Source organism: Prionailurus bengalensis, chromosome D1 (genome assembly GCF_016509475.1).
Source record: "Prionailurus bengalensis isolate Pbe53 chromosome D1, Fcat_Pben_1.1_paternal_pri, whole genome shotgun sequence".
In the NCBI taxonomy this organism is placed as follows: domain Eukaryota; kingdom Metazoa; phylum Chordata; class Mammalia; order Carnivora; family Felidae; genus Prionailurus; species Prionailurus bengalensis.
This window is the reverse complement of record NC_057346.1, coordinates 73939319-73956453: the sequence shown is the minus strand read 5'-3', so window position 1 is coordinate 73956453 and position 17135 is coordinate 73939319. Positions and strand designations below refer to the sequence as shown.

At 42.3% G+C, this 17135-nt stretch overlaps 1 protein-coding gene and 1 non-coding gene across 2 annotated transcripts; one reads left to right on the top strand and one right to left on the bottom strand.

Moving 5' to 3' along the window:
* Positions 1 to 695: 695 nt before the first annotated feature.
* NCR3LG1 (natural killer cell cytotoxicity receptor 3 ligand 1) lies at positions 696 to 16740 on the bottom strand. Its single transcript, XM_043582351.1, has 5 exons — positions 16543 to 16740; positions 13729 to 14076; positions 4760 to 5074; positions 3092 to 3189; positions 696 to 804 (listed from the first exon to the last, which is right to left on the bottom strand). The coding sequence occupies exons 1-5, from the start codon at positions 16652 to 16654 to the stop codon at positions 712 to 714; spliced, it is 966 nt and encodes a 321-aa protein (XP_043438286.1). The 5' UTR covers positions 16655 to 16740; the 3' UTR covers positions 696 to 711.
* On the top strand, positions 14858 to 14990 carry LOC122484573. Its single transcript, XR_006297632.1, has one exon. It is a non-coding gene; the product is annotated as a small nucleolar RNA SNORA72 (small nucleolar RNA).
* Positions 16741 to 17135: the final 395 nt, after the last annotated feature.

The window sequence follows — 17135 nt, the reverse complement described above, 5'->3', positions numbered from 1 at the left end:
ATATATATTTCATTTTATGTGTGTGTGTGTGCGTGTGCGTGTGTGTGTGTGTGTGTGTGTGACACAGGTATAACATTTTCTTTATCCATTCATCTATTAAAGGACACTTGTTCCTATATCTTGGCTATTGTAAATAATATTTCAGTGAACATAGGGGCGCATATATCTTTTAGAGTTAGTGTTTTCATTTTCTTCAAATACCCAGAAGTCGAATTGCTGGGTCATATGGTAGTTCTATTTTCAGATAGAACTGTTCTGTTCTGTTTTCCATTGTGGCTGACCAATTTTCATTCCCACCAATAGTGCACTAGGGCTCCCTTTTCTCCACATCCTCACCAATACTTGTTGTTTCTTGTCTTTCTGATAATAGTCATTCTGACAGGTATGAGCTAATATCTCATTGTGGTTTTGGCTTCCCTGATAATTAGTGATGTTGAGCACCTTTTCATGTATCTGTTGTCTATCTGTATGTCTTCTTTGGAAAGCATTGCTTTCTTTTTCTTGGATGAGCTGATTGGCAGAAGGCTATTAAGGAAGGAAGAATGAACAGTCTGCTCTTGAGCAAACCATTAAAGCCATTAGGAAAAGTAATTTCAGTTACTTATGCATTTGCTGAGAAACCTTGTTTCTGATGTTTCTGTGTAAGAACTTCCAATGTTCTAGTGGTTCCTCCATGTGAATAAGACACGAATGCATCATAATGACAGCACCTCATTTTAATTCCTCAGTCTCTGCTGTATAGGTTTGGGTGTTTTGAGAAGAAGCTTTCAAGACACAGGATAAGGGACATGTTTGGGGTCGTGCCTGCGAAAGATAAAGGGGAGAGGGCACATGAGTATGGGGGTAAAACCTTTAGCCCATGATGCAGGTCTCATATCTGTGAAGGTTCGAGGAAGGAGAAGATTGGGTAGCAAGAGCCTCAGACTACAGTGAAACTCTGAGAAAGTGTTAGCCACCCCAACAGGGAACTACAAAGCCTCCTGGCCTTCTCAGCTATTTTCTAGGGCTTCCCAGGGAGAGCATGGCATAAGCTCAAATACTGCAGCAGCTCCCTGAGATGACACAGCTGGAGCATGTTGGCTGAGTACACTCCATAGCAGGGTCTCTCTGCAAAGGGTCTCAGCAGCACATCTCCATAGCAACCATACATTCTAGTCAAAACTCAGCTTCATGAGGAGCTGTATCAGTTAGCTTTTGCTGTGTAACAAGCCAACCCAAAACACAGTGGCTCTGGAGAAAAAAAAAAGTATTTATCTCTCACTCATTTGAGAGTTGGTTCTGTTGAGTACTGATGATCTCAGCCAGATTTGCTCACCTGTCTGGGAGTTGCATGGCCGTCATCTGATTTAGATGATTTAGTGTGGCCTCCAATACAGCAACTAGCCCTAACTTCCAGTGTTGCTCAGCCTGCAGCAGGCTCTGCTTCCAGTGTCTCTCTCACCCCAAACAGGCTCACTTGGATGCATCCTCCTCTTACTAACATCTGAAGCACCAAAGAAAGCAAATGGAAATGCACCAAGTCTCTTGAGGCCTAGACTTAGAAATGGCACTCTTTTACTTTGGTCTCATTCTATTGACCAAAGCAAGTCATAAGGTTGAGCCCAATGTTAAGGAGCAGCCTATAATTGGAGGACACTGCAATATTACATGGCAAAGGACATGGATGTGAGGAAGCGTGAAGGTTTGGAGCCAAAATTGCAAACAAAATTGGAGCAAAATTGCAGAATCCAGGCTAGTCACAAAGGCTTGAGTCTCTTTTTCAAAAAGTATCATCATCAAACGTGAGGTTATCATGAGAGCACCTGGATATCACAAGTCAGAGGAAGGCAAGAAATAGGAGAACAGTACAAATACCACAAGACACATTTGAAAACCACTTTATATCTAGTTGTCTCATTGGCCTAGGTCCCACCCAAAGAATAAATCCCATGAATCGGTTGGCAAATTTTAGATAAACAAATAGCCTTTTTTTCTTTTCTTTTTAACGTTTATTTATTTTTTTTGAGACAGAGAGAGACAGAGCATGAACGGGGGAGGGGCAGAGGGAGAGGGAGACACAGAATCGGAAGCAGGCTCCAGGCTCTGAGCCATCAGCCCAGAGCCCGACGCGGGGCTCGAACTCACAGACCGCGAGATCGTGACCTGAGCTGAAGTCGGATGCTTAACTGACTGAGCCACCCAGGCACCCCGCCTTTTTTCTTAATTAACTGATTATTCTATTTTTCTTAAGGCACGTATAATAAGACGTATTAGCTACTGCACAGATTCTGCCTTGGCAGGCCCATAAAAAACTAAAGGCAATTTTATTCTGTGGAACCATTTTAAAAAACATATTTACATTGGTCTCTTGGGCCTCTACAGTTTGAGTTGTTTTATTTGATATTTGGGCCATAGTCAGGGAAGAACATGTTTGAAAACATGTTTTAGTTCAGAAACACTTAGGGAGAGTTAGGAATTCCGGGTTAGGGGTGCCTGAGTGGCTCAGTCAGTTGAGCATCTGTCTCTTGGTTTAGGCTCAGGTTGTGATCCCAGGGTCATGGGATCAAACCCCACATCAGGCTCTGTGCCGAGCATGGAACCTGCTTGGGATTCTCCCTCTCTCCCTCTGCCCCTCTCCCCTACTTGCGCCCTCTCTCTAAAATAAAATAGAAATAAAAAAATAAAGAAATTCCTAGTTAAACCAATGAAATCTGGTGGTAGGTTATCTCATCGAGCTATTAACAAAATATCAGCACCTGGGAGAAGGAATTCTCACCTCTGAGCCACAGTTTCTATGTGTGAGAACAACAGTGCAGCCCACACATGGTTCAAAAACCTGGTCTGAACCAAAAGTGTTTGATTCACAATGAGATGTGTACATTACGAAGAGGCAGAGGGGCTTTACACTGCGTCTCCCCAGAGTCACAAAGCACCACATGGAGATCGGAAAAGAAAGTTCATCAGTGCAGCATCAGAAAAGCCACATACCACAAACACACACCAATATCAATCCTAAGAACTCCTCAATGGCATCCACTGGCATTCTAGAATCCCCGAACTCCCAAAGTCAACTCCAAAACATAGGGCTAAACTTTGCCTTGGAGCCTCTTACCTTTTTTAAAAGATAAATAATTAATAAAATCACTGCAAGTGACAAGGAGACTCCAATGTAGAAAAAATTGTTCAAACTCCAAGCTGTCTTCTCAGATTCTGCAGAGGGAAAGAGGAAAAAAACATTAAGAGGAAACTTAAGGGCTGGAGCCAGAGACCACACAACCACTGCTAGGACCTGGGGTTGTATGTCATTTTCCCTGTCCCTGTGACCCTCTGCCACGCGTCTTGGCGTCCTCCATTCGTATCACACACACCTCCACCCATCAAACAGTGTGTTTAGCACTTGCCAGGAAACACTGCAATACTGAACACTACATAGCACACGCACATGCCACGCAATGTTCAAAGCTTCCAAACTACTACACCCTTACTCCTATAGACTGAATATGTGTGCCCCCCCTCCCAATTCATATACTGAAATCCTGATGCGCAGAGTGATGGTATTAGGAGATAGGGTTTGGGGGAGGTGATTAGGTCATGCCGGTAGAGTCCTCGTGAATGGGTTTAGTGCCCTTATGACAGAGGCCCTAGAGAGCTCCCTCATCCCTTCCACCATGTGAGGATACAATAAGAAGTGTGCAACCCAGAAGAGAGTCCTCACCCAACCATGGTGGCACAACCATTGCAAACTTTCAGCCTCTGGAACTGTGAAAGATAAAGATCTGCTGTTTTGAAGCCACCCAGTCTGTGGCAAATTGTTATAGCAACCTGAATGGACTCAGACATACATATGATGCAGACAAACCCCTTATTCGATACACACGAAGCGTGTTTCAATTTCATACTCCCCATGCCCCACACATACCCTGTACACATCCCTTCACACACCACCCATACATACATTCCTAGCCCTTACTTCCAAGAACCATTCCTCTCTCCCTCCAGGACCATCCCAGTGCCCATCTGGCACACCCAGACCACATCCCACAGGGCTCCTGGTCAGACCCTGCCTTCTTTACCCCTCATAGCTCCAGGCAGATGCATCTAGTCAGAAGGGTCATACCCACCCAGGACCAGAGCTGTGACCGAGGAAGCCAAGATATGTGCTCAATGGACCTCATTCCACCAGCAGGAAGGATTTTATAGTGAGTTGTAGATCTTGAGCTAAGGATCCTTGAGCTAAGGATCTTGAGCTAAGGACCTTGAGCTAAGGATCTTGAGCTAAGGATCCTTGAGCTAAGGAAAGTGCTGGGCTCCTGCAGGACCACTCCACTATGGCCTCCCCATCCTGGGCACAATCCATAAGGCAGAATTGACTCAGCCTCTACCAGCCAACAGTTTGCAGTGGACCTGGGGCCTGAGCAGAGGAGTTGCTGGCAGGGCTGGGTCCCTGGCCCCTGATAGACCCTTATCCTCAGAGGACACGGACAGGATCCTATGCCCACTCTCCTTGTAGCTAGCAAGCTTCACACCCCAAGCCATGGCTAACAAGGAGCCCTGTTTTCATCTGAGAACTTTTGTCACCACTCTCCACCTCCTAGACTATCTGCCCTGGCTTAAGAGACCTAGTCTGGACTGCTGACTCTAGGGCTGAGCTATGCCATACCAAGCTTTCTATCTTCCCTACTGGCCCCCAATCTTCCCTTAGGGACTGCCTGGGAACCAAAGTTTTATGTTACCTGACCTCAAGGTGAAGAGTAAGAGAAATGTTCAAGAGGTTGCTTACCTATCACAGTCAAGGTGAAATTGAGCTTCTGAGGGGTAGGCAAGGATTTGTGATATATCACACACTGGTAGATGGTCATATTGTCTTCCAGAGAGGGCTTCAGCATCAAGAAGCTAGTGACATTAAACATACCATTCTCGATGGTGTGATTAGTGATGATGCCTTCAAAAACCTCCTGAGGATCCTTCTGGGATAATTTTTTCCACGTAATAGTAATGTTGTCAAGGTGGAACCCACTTGACATACACAAAATAAGTGTTTCTTGCTTTTCCTTCACTATGGCTTGCTCTGGAAACAAGCTGCTGACTGGAAAAGCTGCCAAGAGAGAAGTCATACTTTGAGGGTAGGTAGGGACTAGATTACTATCAACCCAATGCCCCAGTAACAATCCTAAGATTCAGCAAGCCTTTAGGAAAGGTGAGCATACTGAATGGGATTCTGCTCAGGCTAAATATTCTGGGAATGTTGGTTTCAGTGTCAGCTGATATGCTATGGCTCCCTACTCTCACAGCAATTTTACAGAGCAGAGTTTCTTAAGCTACTTTGTATCCTACATAGACACCTGTAAAAATCTGAGGAAAGGCTTGGAACACTGCTGTGGTAGAGACTGCTAATGGCCAATTTCCAATCTTCAATGACATATCCAAATTAAAGCTACATCTTTCAACCTCCATGTAGCCATATGAACTTAGGGTCTAGTAATTTAATTGTAATCAGAAGTGATGAAAGCAACTTTCTGGAAGTATCTTTAAATAACAAGGGTATCTTAGAGAAAAGGACTGTGCCAAAAAAAAAATTTTTTTTTTAAAAAGAAAAGAAAAGAAAAAAGAAAAGGACTGTGTCCTTCTCTTCCTCTCCCCCTTCCTCCTTCCTGCAGAATGGCTGGAATACCACCTGATGACTAGAGACAGAGAAACCACTTCCAAACTCAAGGTGGAAGCTACCTGTTGAGAATGGCAAAGTGATAAGATAAAAGGATCCTGGGGCCCCTAAGGTCACAAAACTGCCTCACCTGCCTTGGGTTGGCTACAGTTGTGTGAAAGACAATAAACTACCTTTTTTAAAAGTCATCGTTGACTTCTGGTTTCCCTTCTAACATGTGAAGACCCTGGAAGTCGTAACAAGATGAACAAACTGCACATCAACAAGTTTTCTTAGATCCATCAGAGAATTGAGGTGACAAGGCAAACCAGCACCCTGAAAACTAGACAGGCAGATTGAGAGAATCGCGGCCAAGATCATGGCACCGTAAGCAGATACCAGAGCCATAAACCAGTAGAAGCACTTAAGTAGCAACTCTTGACAAATCTCTAAAGGATGAGAGTAAGAAACTCCTGGGTGGGGGGGGGGGGGGGGTGCTCAGTCTCATGGCGGCCACCATACTTTCATTGGTTGTACCACCAGGAACACCACCAGGTTCTCACAGTGAAGATTCAAGAAAAAAATCCCCTCCTGTTTCAGGGGAGAGGAAAGGTATTTAAAAATATACCCAGTGCAATATCCATAACAGAGGATGCTCTCAAGAGAAAAGACTGCCAGAGCCTTCTCTGACCTGGGGTAAAGATGATTAGCCAACTTTAGCCCCCTCTAGCCTTCAGGTCTCACCTAGGAACACTTCTAAAGGTCACAGCCTAGGGGCTTACAGGTCTCCAAGAATGAGCTTTAATGGTAAGATCCACTGTTTCCCCTCAGCAACACTTCATTACCACAGCAATGGGGCTCCAGGGTGATAACAGTAGAGGAAAACCTAGAGAGCTGCAAGGCACCAAATCTATTCGAGGGAAACTCAAAGAAAACAGGTAGCCAGCAATGAGGACCTGCCCATTCCAGTGGAAAATCCTTACAAGGAGCCTCTTAAAAAATGTATCTTGTGTGGAAAACATGTAGATTAAAAGAATGTACAGTTTTTGTCCCAGCTTATTTCTCCATTTACTGGATGCATTTATGAAAGGCATAGGACTGGTCTTAGTGGGAAGAAACAGAAATCACAAAAGTGATTAGGAGAGCTCAAATCATGGGGTTTGCATGCCAGGTACATTACAAGGATCCTACATGTCTCAAAGACCCTAACATTTGTAACATCAAGTACCAGTAGTAAATTATAGCAGTTTTATCATCAATAAACATATTTTACAATAAAGAGAGAGAGAGAGAGAGAGAGAGAGAGAGAGAGAGAGAGAGAGAAGCGCCTGGGTGGCTCAGTCTGTTAAGTGTCTGACTTCAGCTCAGGTCATGATCTCATGGTCTGCAGGTTCCAGCCCCGCATCGGGTTCTGTGCTGACAGTTCAGAGCCTGGTGCCTGCTTCAGATTCCATATCTCCTTCTCTCTCTGCCCCTCCCCAACTCATGCTTTGTCTCTCTGTGTCTCTGAAAAATGAATAAACCTAAAAAAATTTTTTTTTTAAAGAGGGGGAGAGAAAGGTTAAAAAAAAAAAAGGAAGCAAAGAACAAGTTCACCAAATAGAATGGTACATACTAATCCAACTATATACATAATCACTTTAAATGAATGGTCTAAACATATTAATTAAAAGACAGAGACTATCAGAGTGGATAAAAAACAAAAGACTCACCTACACGTTTTCTGTAAGAAACCCACTTTAAATATGAAGACAGGTTTAAACAGATAGGTTTAAATCAAAGGGATTGAGAAAGACACACTATACTAATGCTAACCCAAAGAAAGCTAGAGTAACTGTGAATTTAAAAGAAGCCTTCAGAACAACAACAACAAAATTTTTATTAGGGATAAAAAGAGACATTACTTAGTGAAAAAGGGATCAATTATTCAAGAAGACCTAAAAATCCTCAACTTGTATGCACCTGACAACAGAATGTCAAAATACATGAGGCAAAAACTGAAAGAACTACAAGGACAAATAGACAAATCTGCAATTGTAGTTGGAGATTTTAACACTCATCTTTCATTAGTTGATAGACCAGCAAGCAGAAAAGCAGTAAGAAAATAGTTGAAAGGAATAGCACCACCAATCATCTGGACTGAATTAATTAATAGGATACTTTATCCAACAGCAGAATATACATTATTCTCCAGTTCATGTGGAACACTCACCAAGACAAATCACATTCTAGCTCATAGACTACATCTTTAAACATTTTAAAGAATAGAAATCATGCAGGGTATATTCTCAGACCACGATGGAGCTCTCCAGATATAAATAAGCAGAAGGATGGCTGCAAAAATTCCAAATTACTTGGAGAATTAAATCATTTCTATTCTAAATAATATCTGGGTCAAAGAAAAAGTCTCAAGAGAAATTTTACAATATTTTGAACCAAATGAAATTAAAATGAAAATCCTACTTATGAAAATTTGCAAGCGCTACAAAAGAAATGCCTAGAGTGGAGTGTATAATATTGAATACATATTTTACAAAAGAGGAGAAATATATAATCAACTATCTTAATTAATAAGCTTCCACCTTCAGAAGCTAGAGGAAGAAGAGCAGTTTAGCCCAAAACAAGCAGAAGAAAAGAAATGTCAAAATTTAAAACAGAAAACAATGAAACTGAAAACAGGAAATCAATGGGGAAAATCAATGAAACCAAAAACTGTGGCTTTGAAATGATTACTAAAATGATAAGCTTCTAGGATGACTAAGAACAAAACGGAGAAGACATAAAGTACTAATATCATAAATGAAAGAGGGATCACTACTGATGCCACGAACAGACAGATAATAAAGGAACATTATGAGCACCATTATGCCCACATATATAATAACTTGAATAAAATGGACCAATTCCTTGAGAGACAAAAATTACCAAGATTCACACAAGAAAAAATAGATAATTTGAATTGGCCTGCATCTATTAGGGAAATTTAATCAATAATTAATAACCTCAAAAAAATAAAGCACTAGGCCCAAATGGTTTCAATGGTGAATTCTACCAAACATTTAAATTAATAATGATACCAATTTTTTACAATTTCTTCTAGCAATTAGAGGCAACACATCCTAACTCATTCTATAAGCCCAGTAATACAGTAATCCCAAAACCAGATGAAAACATTACAAGAAAGGAAAACTATAGACCAATATGTTTCAGTACACTAAATGCAAAAGTCCTCAACAAAATATTAGCAAATTGAGCCCAACAATGTATAAAAATAATTATACACCACAACTAAGTGGGATTTATTCCAGGTATTCAAGACTGTTTCATCATTCAAGTCAATTAATATAATCCATCACATCAACAGATTAAAGAAGAAAAATTACATGATCATATCAGTTATGCAAAAAAAGGATTTGGCAAAATCCAACACCCATTCATGTTAAAAACTCTCAGGAAACTAGGATAAGGGGAACTTTCTCAACTTGAAAAAGAACATCTACAAAAAACTTACAGCTAACATCACACTTAATGGTGAGAAACTAAAGACAGGAACAAAGCAGGGCTATCTCTTCTGACCACTCCTATTCAATATTGTGATGGAAGTCCTAGCTAGTATATTTGCAAAACACATTATCTGATAAAGGATTTGTATCTAAAATATACAGATGACTCAAAAAATAAATAAATAACATAACAGAGGATTCTTAAAACTCAACAACTGGGACACAAAGGACCCAACTGAAAAATGGTCAAAAGATCTAAACAAGTATCTTTCAAAAGAAGATATGCAGAGGACAAAAAAGCAAATAGAAAGATCCTCAACATCACATGTCATTAGGGAATTACAAATTAAAACAACAGATGTGATATCACTACATACTTACTAGAATAGCTAAAATACAAAAAATTAACGATACCAAATGTCGATGAGGATATAGAACAACAGGAACTCTCATTCATGACTGGTAGAAATGCAAAATGATACAGTCACTCTGGAAGAACTGGCAGTTTCTTACAAGTTTAAACATCGTCTTAACATATGATCCAGCAATCACACTCTTGGGTATTAACCCAATTGAGATGAAAAATTATGTCTACACAAAAACCTGCACCTGAATGTTTATGGCAGCTTTATTCCTAATTGCCAAAAACTGGAAACAATCAAGATATTTTTCAATAGGTGAATGGATAAACAAACTATAGCACATCCATACAATGGAATATTATTCAGTGATAAAAATAAATGAGCTATCAAGCCACCAAAATAACAAACAACAACAAAAAAAGACATGGAGGAATCTTGAATGTATATTGCTATGTGAAGGAAGCCCATCTGAAAAGGCTTCATACTGATGATTCCAATTCAATTATATAATATTGTAGAAAAGGCAAAACTATGGGGGCAGTAAAAAGATTAGTGGTGTAAGGGGTCCAGGGGGAGGGGCAAATAGGTGAAGCAGAGGCAGTGAAAACTATTCTGTGATACTGTAACATATATGTCAAACTCACAGAACTAGGAACACACAGAGTGAATCTTAAGGTATGCAAATTTTAAATAAACCATTTAAAAGTTCAAGGAATCCCCCAAAAGAGAGAAGGTACACTGTAACAACAAATCTAAGTGTACTACAAATGTACGAAAGAGCCTCGCTGCAAGGGACAGAAGAAAGGTGCTGACCTATGGAACTTCTGAAATAAATGGAGTCTACAAGAACAAAGGCAAGATGAATTGCAAATACTACCCTGGGTGATAATGTTGTTTCTCATGGGGGTACAAGTTAACAGTTCTGATATGGCTGTAGACATATACTAGAATTAAACAATTAAGTAAATAGACGAGAGGACGATGGGAGCCAGGTTTCTTACTGCTGGAGTGGGTTTCACAAATATGCAAAAGAAGGAGGCTAGAATGATTCATATGGTAATAGATTAAAGTTAGGGACATCATTAAGAACTACTATATTAAAATAAATATAGACACAGATGGTTAAAAATAGAAATTCTTACAGATTTTTGTATATACACAGATTAGTATACATACACATATTTATTTGCTCTGTCAGTTTAGAGGGCCCAGAAGCAATGATATCCCAGTGGGGACAAGCATATCCAGTGCCCGCATTTTGGTTTCTAACATATTTTCCAATCAAAAGAACCAGAGAGAATTCCTTGAATAATTGGCTGATTCTGGGAATGGGACAAGAAATACACAAGATGATCCTGGAGCATCTTCTAGTGCCAGAAAGTAAGGAAGTGCTTAGATCAAAACAAAACCCCACAATGATGAGAGTATGTCAAAGAGACACAAGAGTCAACTGAAAATGCTCCCAATGGCCAAAGCAGGAACAATTTGAGCAATAAAATAAAGTTGTATGAAATTATAACCTAAAGTACAAAATAAATATCCTGAGTCCAAATTGACATCAATAAATTTAGATTAATAAGTGAGGGAGAAGAGAGAAATCTCTTGTGCAGAAGAATCCCAAATAAATTGTGTAACTACTCCACTCTAAAGGAGGGGGAGCATAATTTACCACAGCTTAAATGTGCGCTGCATAGAGTGACTTCCTTTCAAAGACTATAAGATGACAAAGAGGAGAGGAGAGTAGCTTTATAGGGGAAAAACCAGACAAATACTAAAGCTAGATGATTAAGGTCAACACCAAGAGTCATAAATCATTCAAAGAAATGGGATGGGATGAAAATGGCACTTTACCTCTGTGATCTTCCTCCCCCAAAACCATAACTCCAGTGAATTATGAGAAAAATAGCAGGGAAATGCCAATAGAGCGGCATCCTATGATATACCTGACCATTACTCCTCAGAATATCAAGGTTGCCAAAACAAGGAAAAGCCTGTGAAACTGAGAAACTGTGACAGTAAAGAGGAGCCTAAGGACACATAACAACTAAATGTATTGTGGTATTTTGGATGGGATCCTGGAACAGAAAAAAAGACATCAGATTAAAAGTTAAGGAAATCTGGGGGCGCCTGGGTGGCGCAGTCGGTTAAGCGTCCGACTTCAGCCAGGTCACGATCTCGCGGTCCGTGGGTTCGAGCCCCGCGTCGGGCTCTGGGCTGATGGCTCAGAGCCTGGAGCCTGTTTCCGATTCTGTGTCTCCCTCTCTCTCTGCCCCTCCCCCGTTCATGCTCTGTCTCTCTCTGTCCCAAAAATAAATAAATGTTGAAAAAAAAAATTAAAAAAAAAAAAAGTTAAGGAAATCTGAATAAACTATGGACTTTAATTAATAATAATAATTATCAATATTGGCTCATTATTTGTAACAAATATACCATACTAATGCAAGATGTTAATAATAGGGAAAGTGGTGTGCAGAGATGGGAGTGATATGAAAACTCTGTACTATCTTTGCAATTTTTCTGTCAATCTAAAGCTATTCTAACAAATAAAACCTATTAATTTTTTAAATGCTTTTATTTTAAGCTTTCTGTCAGTTGCAGAGGAAATGAATCCTAACTTAACATTCTCATCCCCCAAACTAATATGTACAAAATATTAAAAGTCCTAAGTACAATTTTGGGAAGGCTCATAGACGCTGTCCCCCTTTTATAGGCTGAATTGTGGCCTCTCAAAATTCATATGCTGAAGTCCTAACCCCAGTGCCTCGGACTGTGACTATATTTGGAAATAGGGTCTTTATTTAGGTAACTCAGTTACAATGAGATCATTAGGTTGGGCCCTAGACTAATATGACCAATGCACTTGCAAGAAGGAAAGAGTAGGACACACATGCACAGAGGGAAGAATACTGAAGACCGGGAGAAGATGGCCATCTACAAGCCAAGCAAAAAGCCCTCAGAAAAAAACAACCCCACGGATACCTTCATTTCAGACTGCTAGACTCCAGGGTTGTGAGAAAATAAATTTCTGTCATTTAAGCCACCTGTCAGTGGTATTTTGTTACGGCAAACCCCAGCAAACAAATACACCCCCCAAAGCTCATCTACATATGATCAGACCAATCATAACAGAGGAGAGCTCAAAGAGGTGTTTGGTGGACAGTGTGGCTGTTGCTGCAAGTCTTCACTGGGCACCTACCTCACACCAGCACCCAGCTGGGCATGTTCATGCATTATGTTACGTAATCCTCAGAACATCATGAGACAGGTGTGATTTATCACCCCATTTTGTGCAGGGGAAAATTCAGGTCCAAAAATGTTAAGTGACTGGCCCAATCACCCAGTTTGGAAGCAGCAAAACTAAAACAGGATTCAGGGGCGCCTGGGTGGCTCAGTCGGTTGAGCGGCCGACTTCGGGTCAGGTCATGATCTCGTGGTCCATGAGTTCGAGCCCCACGTCGGGCTCTGTGTTGACAGCTCAGAGCCTGGAGCCTGTTTCGGATTCTCTCTCCCTCTCTCTGACCCTCCCCTGTTCATGCTCTGTCTCTCTCTGTCTCAAAAATAAATAAACGTTTAAAAAAAAAATAAGGGGCGCCTGGGTGGCGCAGTCGGTTAAGCGTCCGACTTCAGCCAAGTCACGATCTCGCGGTCCGTGAGTTCGAGCCCCGCGTCAGGCTCTGGGCTGATGGCTCAGAGCCTGGAGCCTGTTTCCGATTCTGTCTCCCTCTCTCACTGCCCCTCCCCCGTTCATGCTCTGTCTCTCTCTGTCCCAAAAATAAATAAACGTTGAAAAAAAAATTAAAAAATAAAATAAAATAAAACAGGATTCAGATCTATGGAACGCAGCATCTCACTCCTTTCCTGGCTACCTTTCAGAGACACCTCTGCAGTAAACACTCACCATCCATACACTAAGTAAATCATATCATAACTTATATAGCTGTCTTTCACTGAGCACTTACAGTGGGCCATACATTATACTAAGCATGTTACCTGAATTTTTCATAGACTCTTCCCCACAATAAACTTCCTAGGCAGGTACTATTACATTTGTGCAGAAAGAGTTTCTATGTGGTTAATAGAGGTTCTACGTGATTAGTAACTTGCCCAACACTGTTTGGCTGTCAAACCCATCTGTCTGACTCATAGGCATGTTCTAAACCTCTGCTCCATCTGGCCCAGCCACAACTCCACCCCAAGCCTCAGTACCACGGAAACCACAGGGCCCTGACCCCAGGGAACTCACCCACAACCTCCAGCTTGACTTGTCCCACTGCTTTGTGAGGGGTGATCACCACCTCACATCGGTACTCTCCTGCTTCCCTCAGCTGGATCCCTGGCAGCTGCAGTGAGGCATTCCCACTCTCCAAACTCTTAAGAGGCACCATGGCTCCAGGTCGACCTGTCATTTGTTGGCCTCCAAAAAACTCAAATAGCTTAACTTCTGTTGCAGACCCTGGATTCTTCCAAAACCAGGTGACACCCATAATGGTTATGTTTGGGGAGGGGTCACCACAGACTTGGCAGAAAATAGTGGCATTGTCATTCAGGAGCACAGTCTGAGTTGTCCCTGCCATCTTCACATGCAGGGAACCTGTGGCAATAAGAGAATTCAGTTATGGGAGACTGTTGGAAAAAAACATAGGCCTGATACTCTCAAACACTACCACATAAATGGAAACAAATCCCTTTTTTTGTGAGGGGCAGGGGGTGTTTCAGGTACAGACGCTCTTAGTTCACGGCCCTGCATTAACCCACGTAAGAGTGTTCAACTTGGTTCTTCTTTTTCAAGATTGTTTTCAATATTCTATGTCCCTTGCAATTTCAGAGGAATTTTAGAATCAGTTTATCAATTTCTACAAAGAACTCAGCCGAGATTCTAACATGAATTGCACTGAATGTGTAGCAATTTGGGGAGTACTGCCATCTTAATAATGTTGTCTTCCAATCCATAAATGTGTTTTGGGGATGTACTATGGAATGAATGTTTGTGTCCCTCCAAATTTCACACAGTTGAAGCCTAACCCCCAGTGTGATGGTACTTGGAGGTGGGGCCTTTGGGAGGTAATTAGGTCACAAAGGTGAAGCCCTCGTAAATGGGATTAGTGTCCTAATAAGAGACAGGCAGAGAGATCTCTTTCTCAGCACCAGGGGATAAAGTAAGAAGGTATTCCTCTACAAGTCAGGAAGAGGCCCCTCACCAGGACCCAATTCAGTCAGCACCTAGATGGTGGACTTCCCAGCCTCCAGAACTGTGAGAAATAAATCTCTGTTGTTTAAGTCACTTAGTCTAAGGTATTTGTTAGGCGGCCTAAAAAAACTTAGGATGGGATAATTTTTCCATTTCACTTTAGATCTTCTTTAAAAATTTTCAACAGCAAATATTCCTGCTGTTCTCATTTTGTAAATAATCAAGACAGGCTAAACATTTGCTATATTAAGATCATGCATGTCTCCCCAAACTTAGTTCTTTCCCTGGATCTGGTTTTATCAATGCTGGTGATTCATATGATGCATCTTATGTGGGAAATATCTGTAAGTCTAGGTATCCTTGAGAAATGATAGCAAAGCTAGTGTAATCACTTTTAAAGATAACAATTGATAATTTGATGATTACCAGTTGCCATTAAATGAATTATAAAACTAAAAAAAACAGGGGCGCCTGGGTGGCGCAGTCGGTTAAGCGTCCGACTTCAGCCAGGTCACGATCTCGCGGTCCGGGAGTTCGAGCCCCGCATCGGGCTCTGGGCTGATGGCTCAGAGCCTGGAGCCTGTTTCCGATTCTGTGTCTCCCTCTCTCTCTGCCCCTCCCCCGTTCATGCTCTGTCTCTCTCTGTCCCAAAAATAAATAAATGTTGAAAAAAAAAATTAAAAAAAAAAACATATAGTTTTCAGAGTAAAAGTTTTGTGCTCCTGTTGTTAAACTTATTCCTAAGTATTTTATTCTTTCTGATGGATTCATAAGTAGAACTTTTCTCTTAATTTTATTTTTGGATTGCTCATTGCAAGTATATAGAAATACTATTTATTATTTTGTATTTCCATCTCCCTCCCACAACAGGCACCCGTTCTAAGATGTTTAATGCTTACATTTTTGTTCTCTTTAAAACTGCCTTGTTTTGTTTCTCAAACTTATGAAAATGCTATGGAGTTACATGTTACTGTTTCTGCTTCTGGCACTGTTTCAAGATCCTCTCACTGCTATGTGTACGGCTAGTCCATTGGTTGAAGTTGTTGACAAGTTCTCTATATGCAAATCCACATTTGGCTCATGTACAGCCCCAAGGATGGACACTCAGATGGTCTCCGAAATTCCCACATCCCTAACCATCCACCCACCACCACTTGGCACAGCCTGGCCTACTCTGGCCAGTCTAGTAAGCGTCAAGTGATATTTTACTGTGTTAACTTCTATTCTATGATTAGTAATGAGTTTAAACATCTCTTCATATGCCTTTCAGCCTTCTGGTGTCCTGTTCGATAATTAGACAGAAACATCCATCAGTGTCCCTCCCCCCCCCACCAAAAAAAAAGTAAAAGAGAAGGTTTGAATATCACCACGAGGTTAAAACGTTCCCCTCACTCTCTGCAGACTTTTCAGTAAAGTGAAGATACCTCCCGGACAACACATGGGATAAGCAAGTGGGGTGGTTTTTTTTCACTTCCTCCCCCTTTCCCTTCTCAGCTGTAGCAAAATGATGCAAGCGGCTCTGAAATTCACAGAGCATTCAGAGCATAGAATCAAAGGAGGCCCCCCTCCCCAGGTTTCTACAAGGGCCGACTCTGCACACAGTAGCCGACAGTACAGTAATGAATGAGTAAACGAACTCGAAATTTCGGAGGAGAGCTCCCGGAGCTCGTTAGAGCCCGGAGCGGCTGCGGATCTCGGACGGGACGGGACCGGACGGGACTCCTGCTGTCGCGGACCGGTGAGGGGGCTGCCGTGCGGCCAGCACCCCATCCTGCCTACGCATCCCACCCTGCCTCCACCCCCACACACCTCCGCCTACCTCACACACCCAGCCGCCCCCCCCCCCCTCTCCGGGCGCAGCGGGCCTACTTGCGCTGGGCGGCGAATGCCACAGGAACAGAAGTAGAGGCAGAGACACATGAAGGTGCAGGAGAGGCAGCTTGCAGCCCCGCGACACACGGCCTTCCGACCCGTGAGCCATGTCCACTGCCACGTGCGATCTGGCTGCGCCCACTTGCTCAAAGGACCGGCTGGAGCCTGGGTCCGCCTACTAAGCTGTCTCCAGAAGCTTCCCCTACGTAAGTCAACCCGCCCTCAGCAACAGAGACACTGAGTGGGCGGGACTGCAGGGAGCCCGCGAGCCCGCGAAAGGGCTTAAGTAAAGGCGAGCCCGCACCTCCTAGGCCTATGAGTCCCTTCCGCTTGTCTGCGAAGTGGGTCTGGCTGGCTGCTCTCTTTACGTTGAACACTTGTAAGGAGCCATGTGCCCGGCTACAGCCCCGCCATGGCGCAGGAGAGCCGGGAGATCCCAGCCTTGGGCGGCAGAGGTTACCGCCTTGGGCGGGGAGGTGTCTTACGGCGGGGGCTTCAGGTCAGCCTCTGGTTCACTTTGTTTTGTTTCTGTTTTTGTTTTGTTTTTTTTTTTTTAATGTTTATTTACTTTGAGAAAGAGAGAGAAAAAA

Bases quoted from the DNA above. Each gene is read 5' to 3' on its own strand.
- NCR3LG1 (XM_043582351.1), bottom strand. From the start codon at position 16,654: ATGGCTCACGGGTCGGAAGGCCGTGTGTCGCGGGGCTGCAAGCTGCCT. The intron at 5,075-13,728 runs GTGAGTTCCCTG...CTCTCTTGGCAG, and splicing joins AGTCAAGCTGGAGGTTGTGG to CTTTTCCAGTCAGCAGCTTG. The intron at 805-3,091 runs GTAAGAGGCTCC...TATCTTTCGCAG, and splicing joins TTATTTATCTTTTAAAAAAG to GCACGACCCCAAACATGTCC.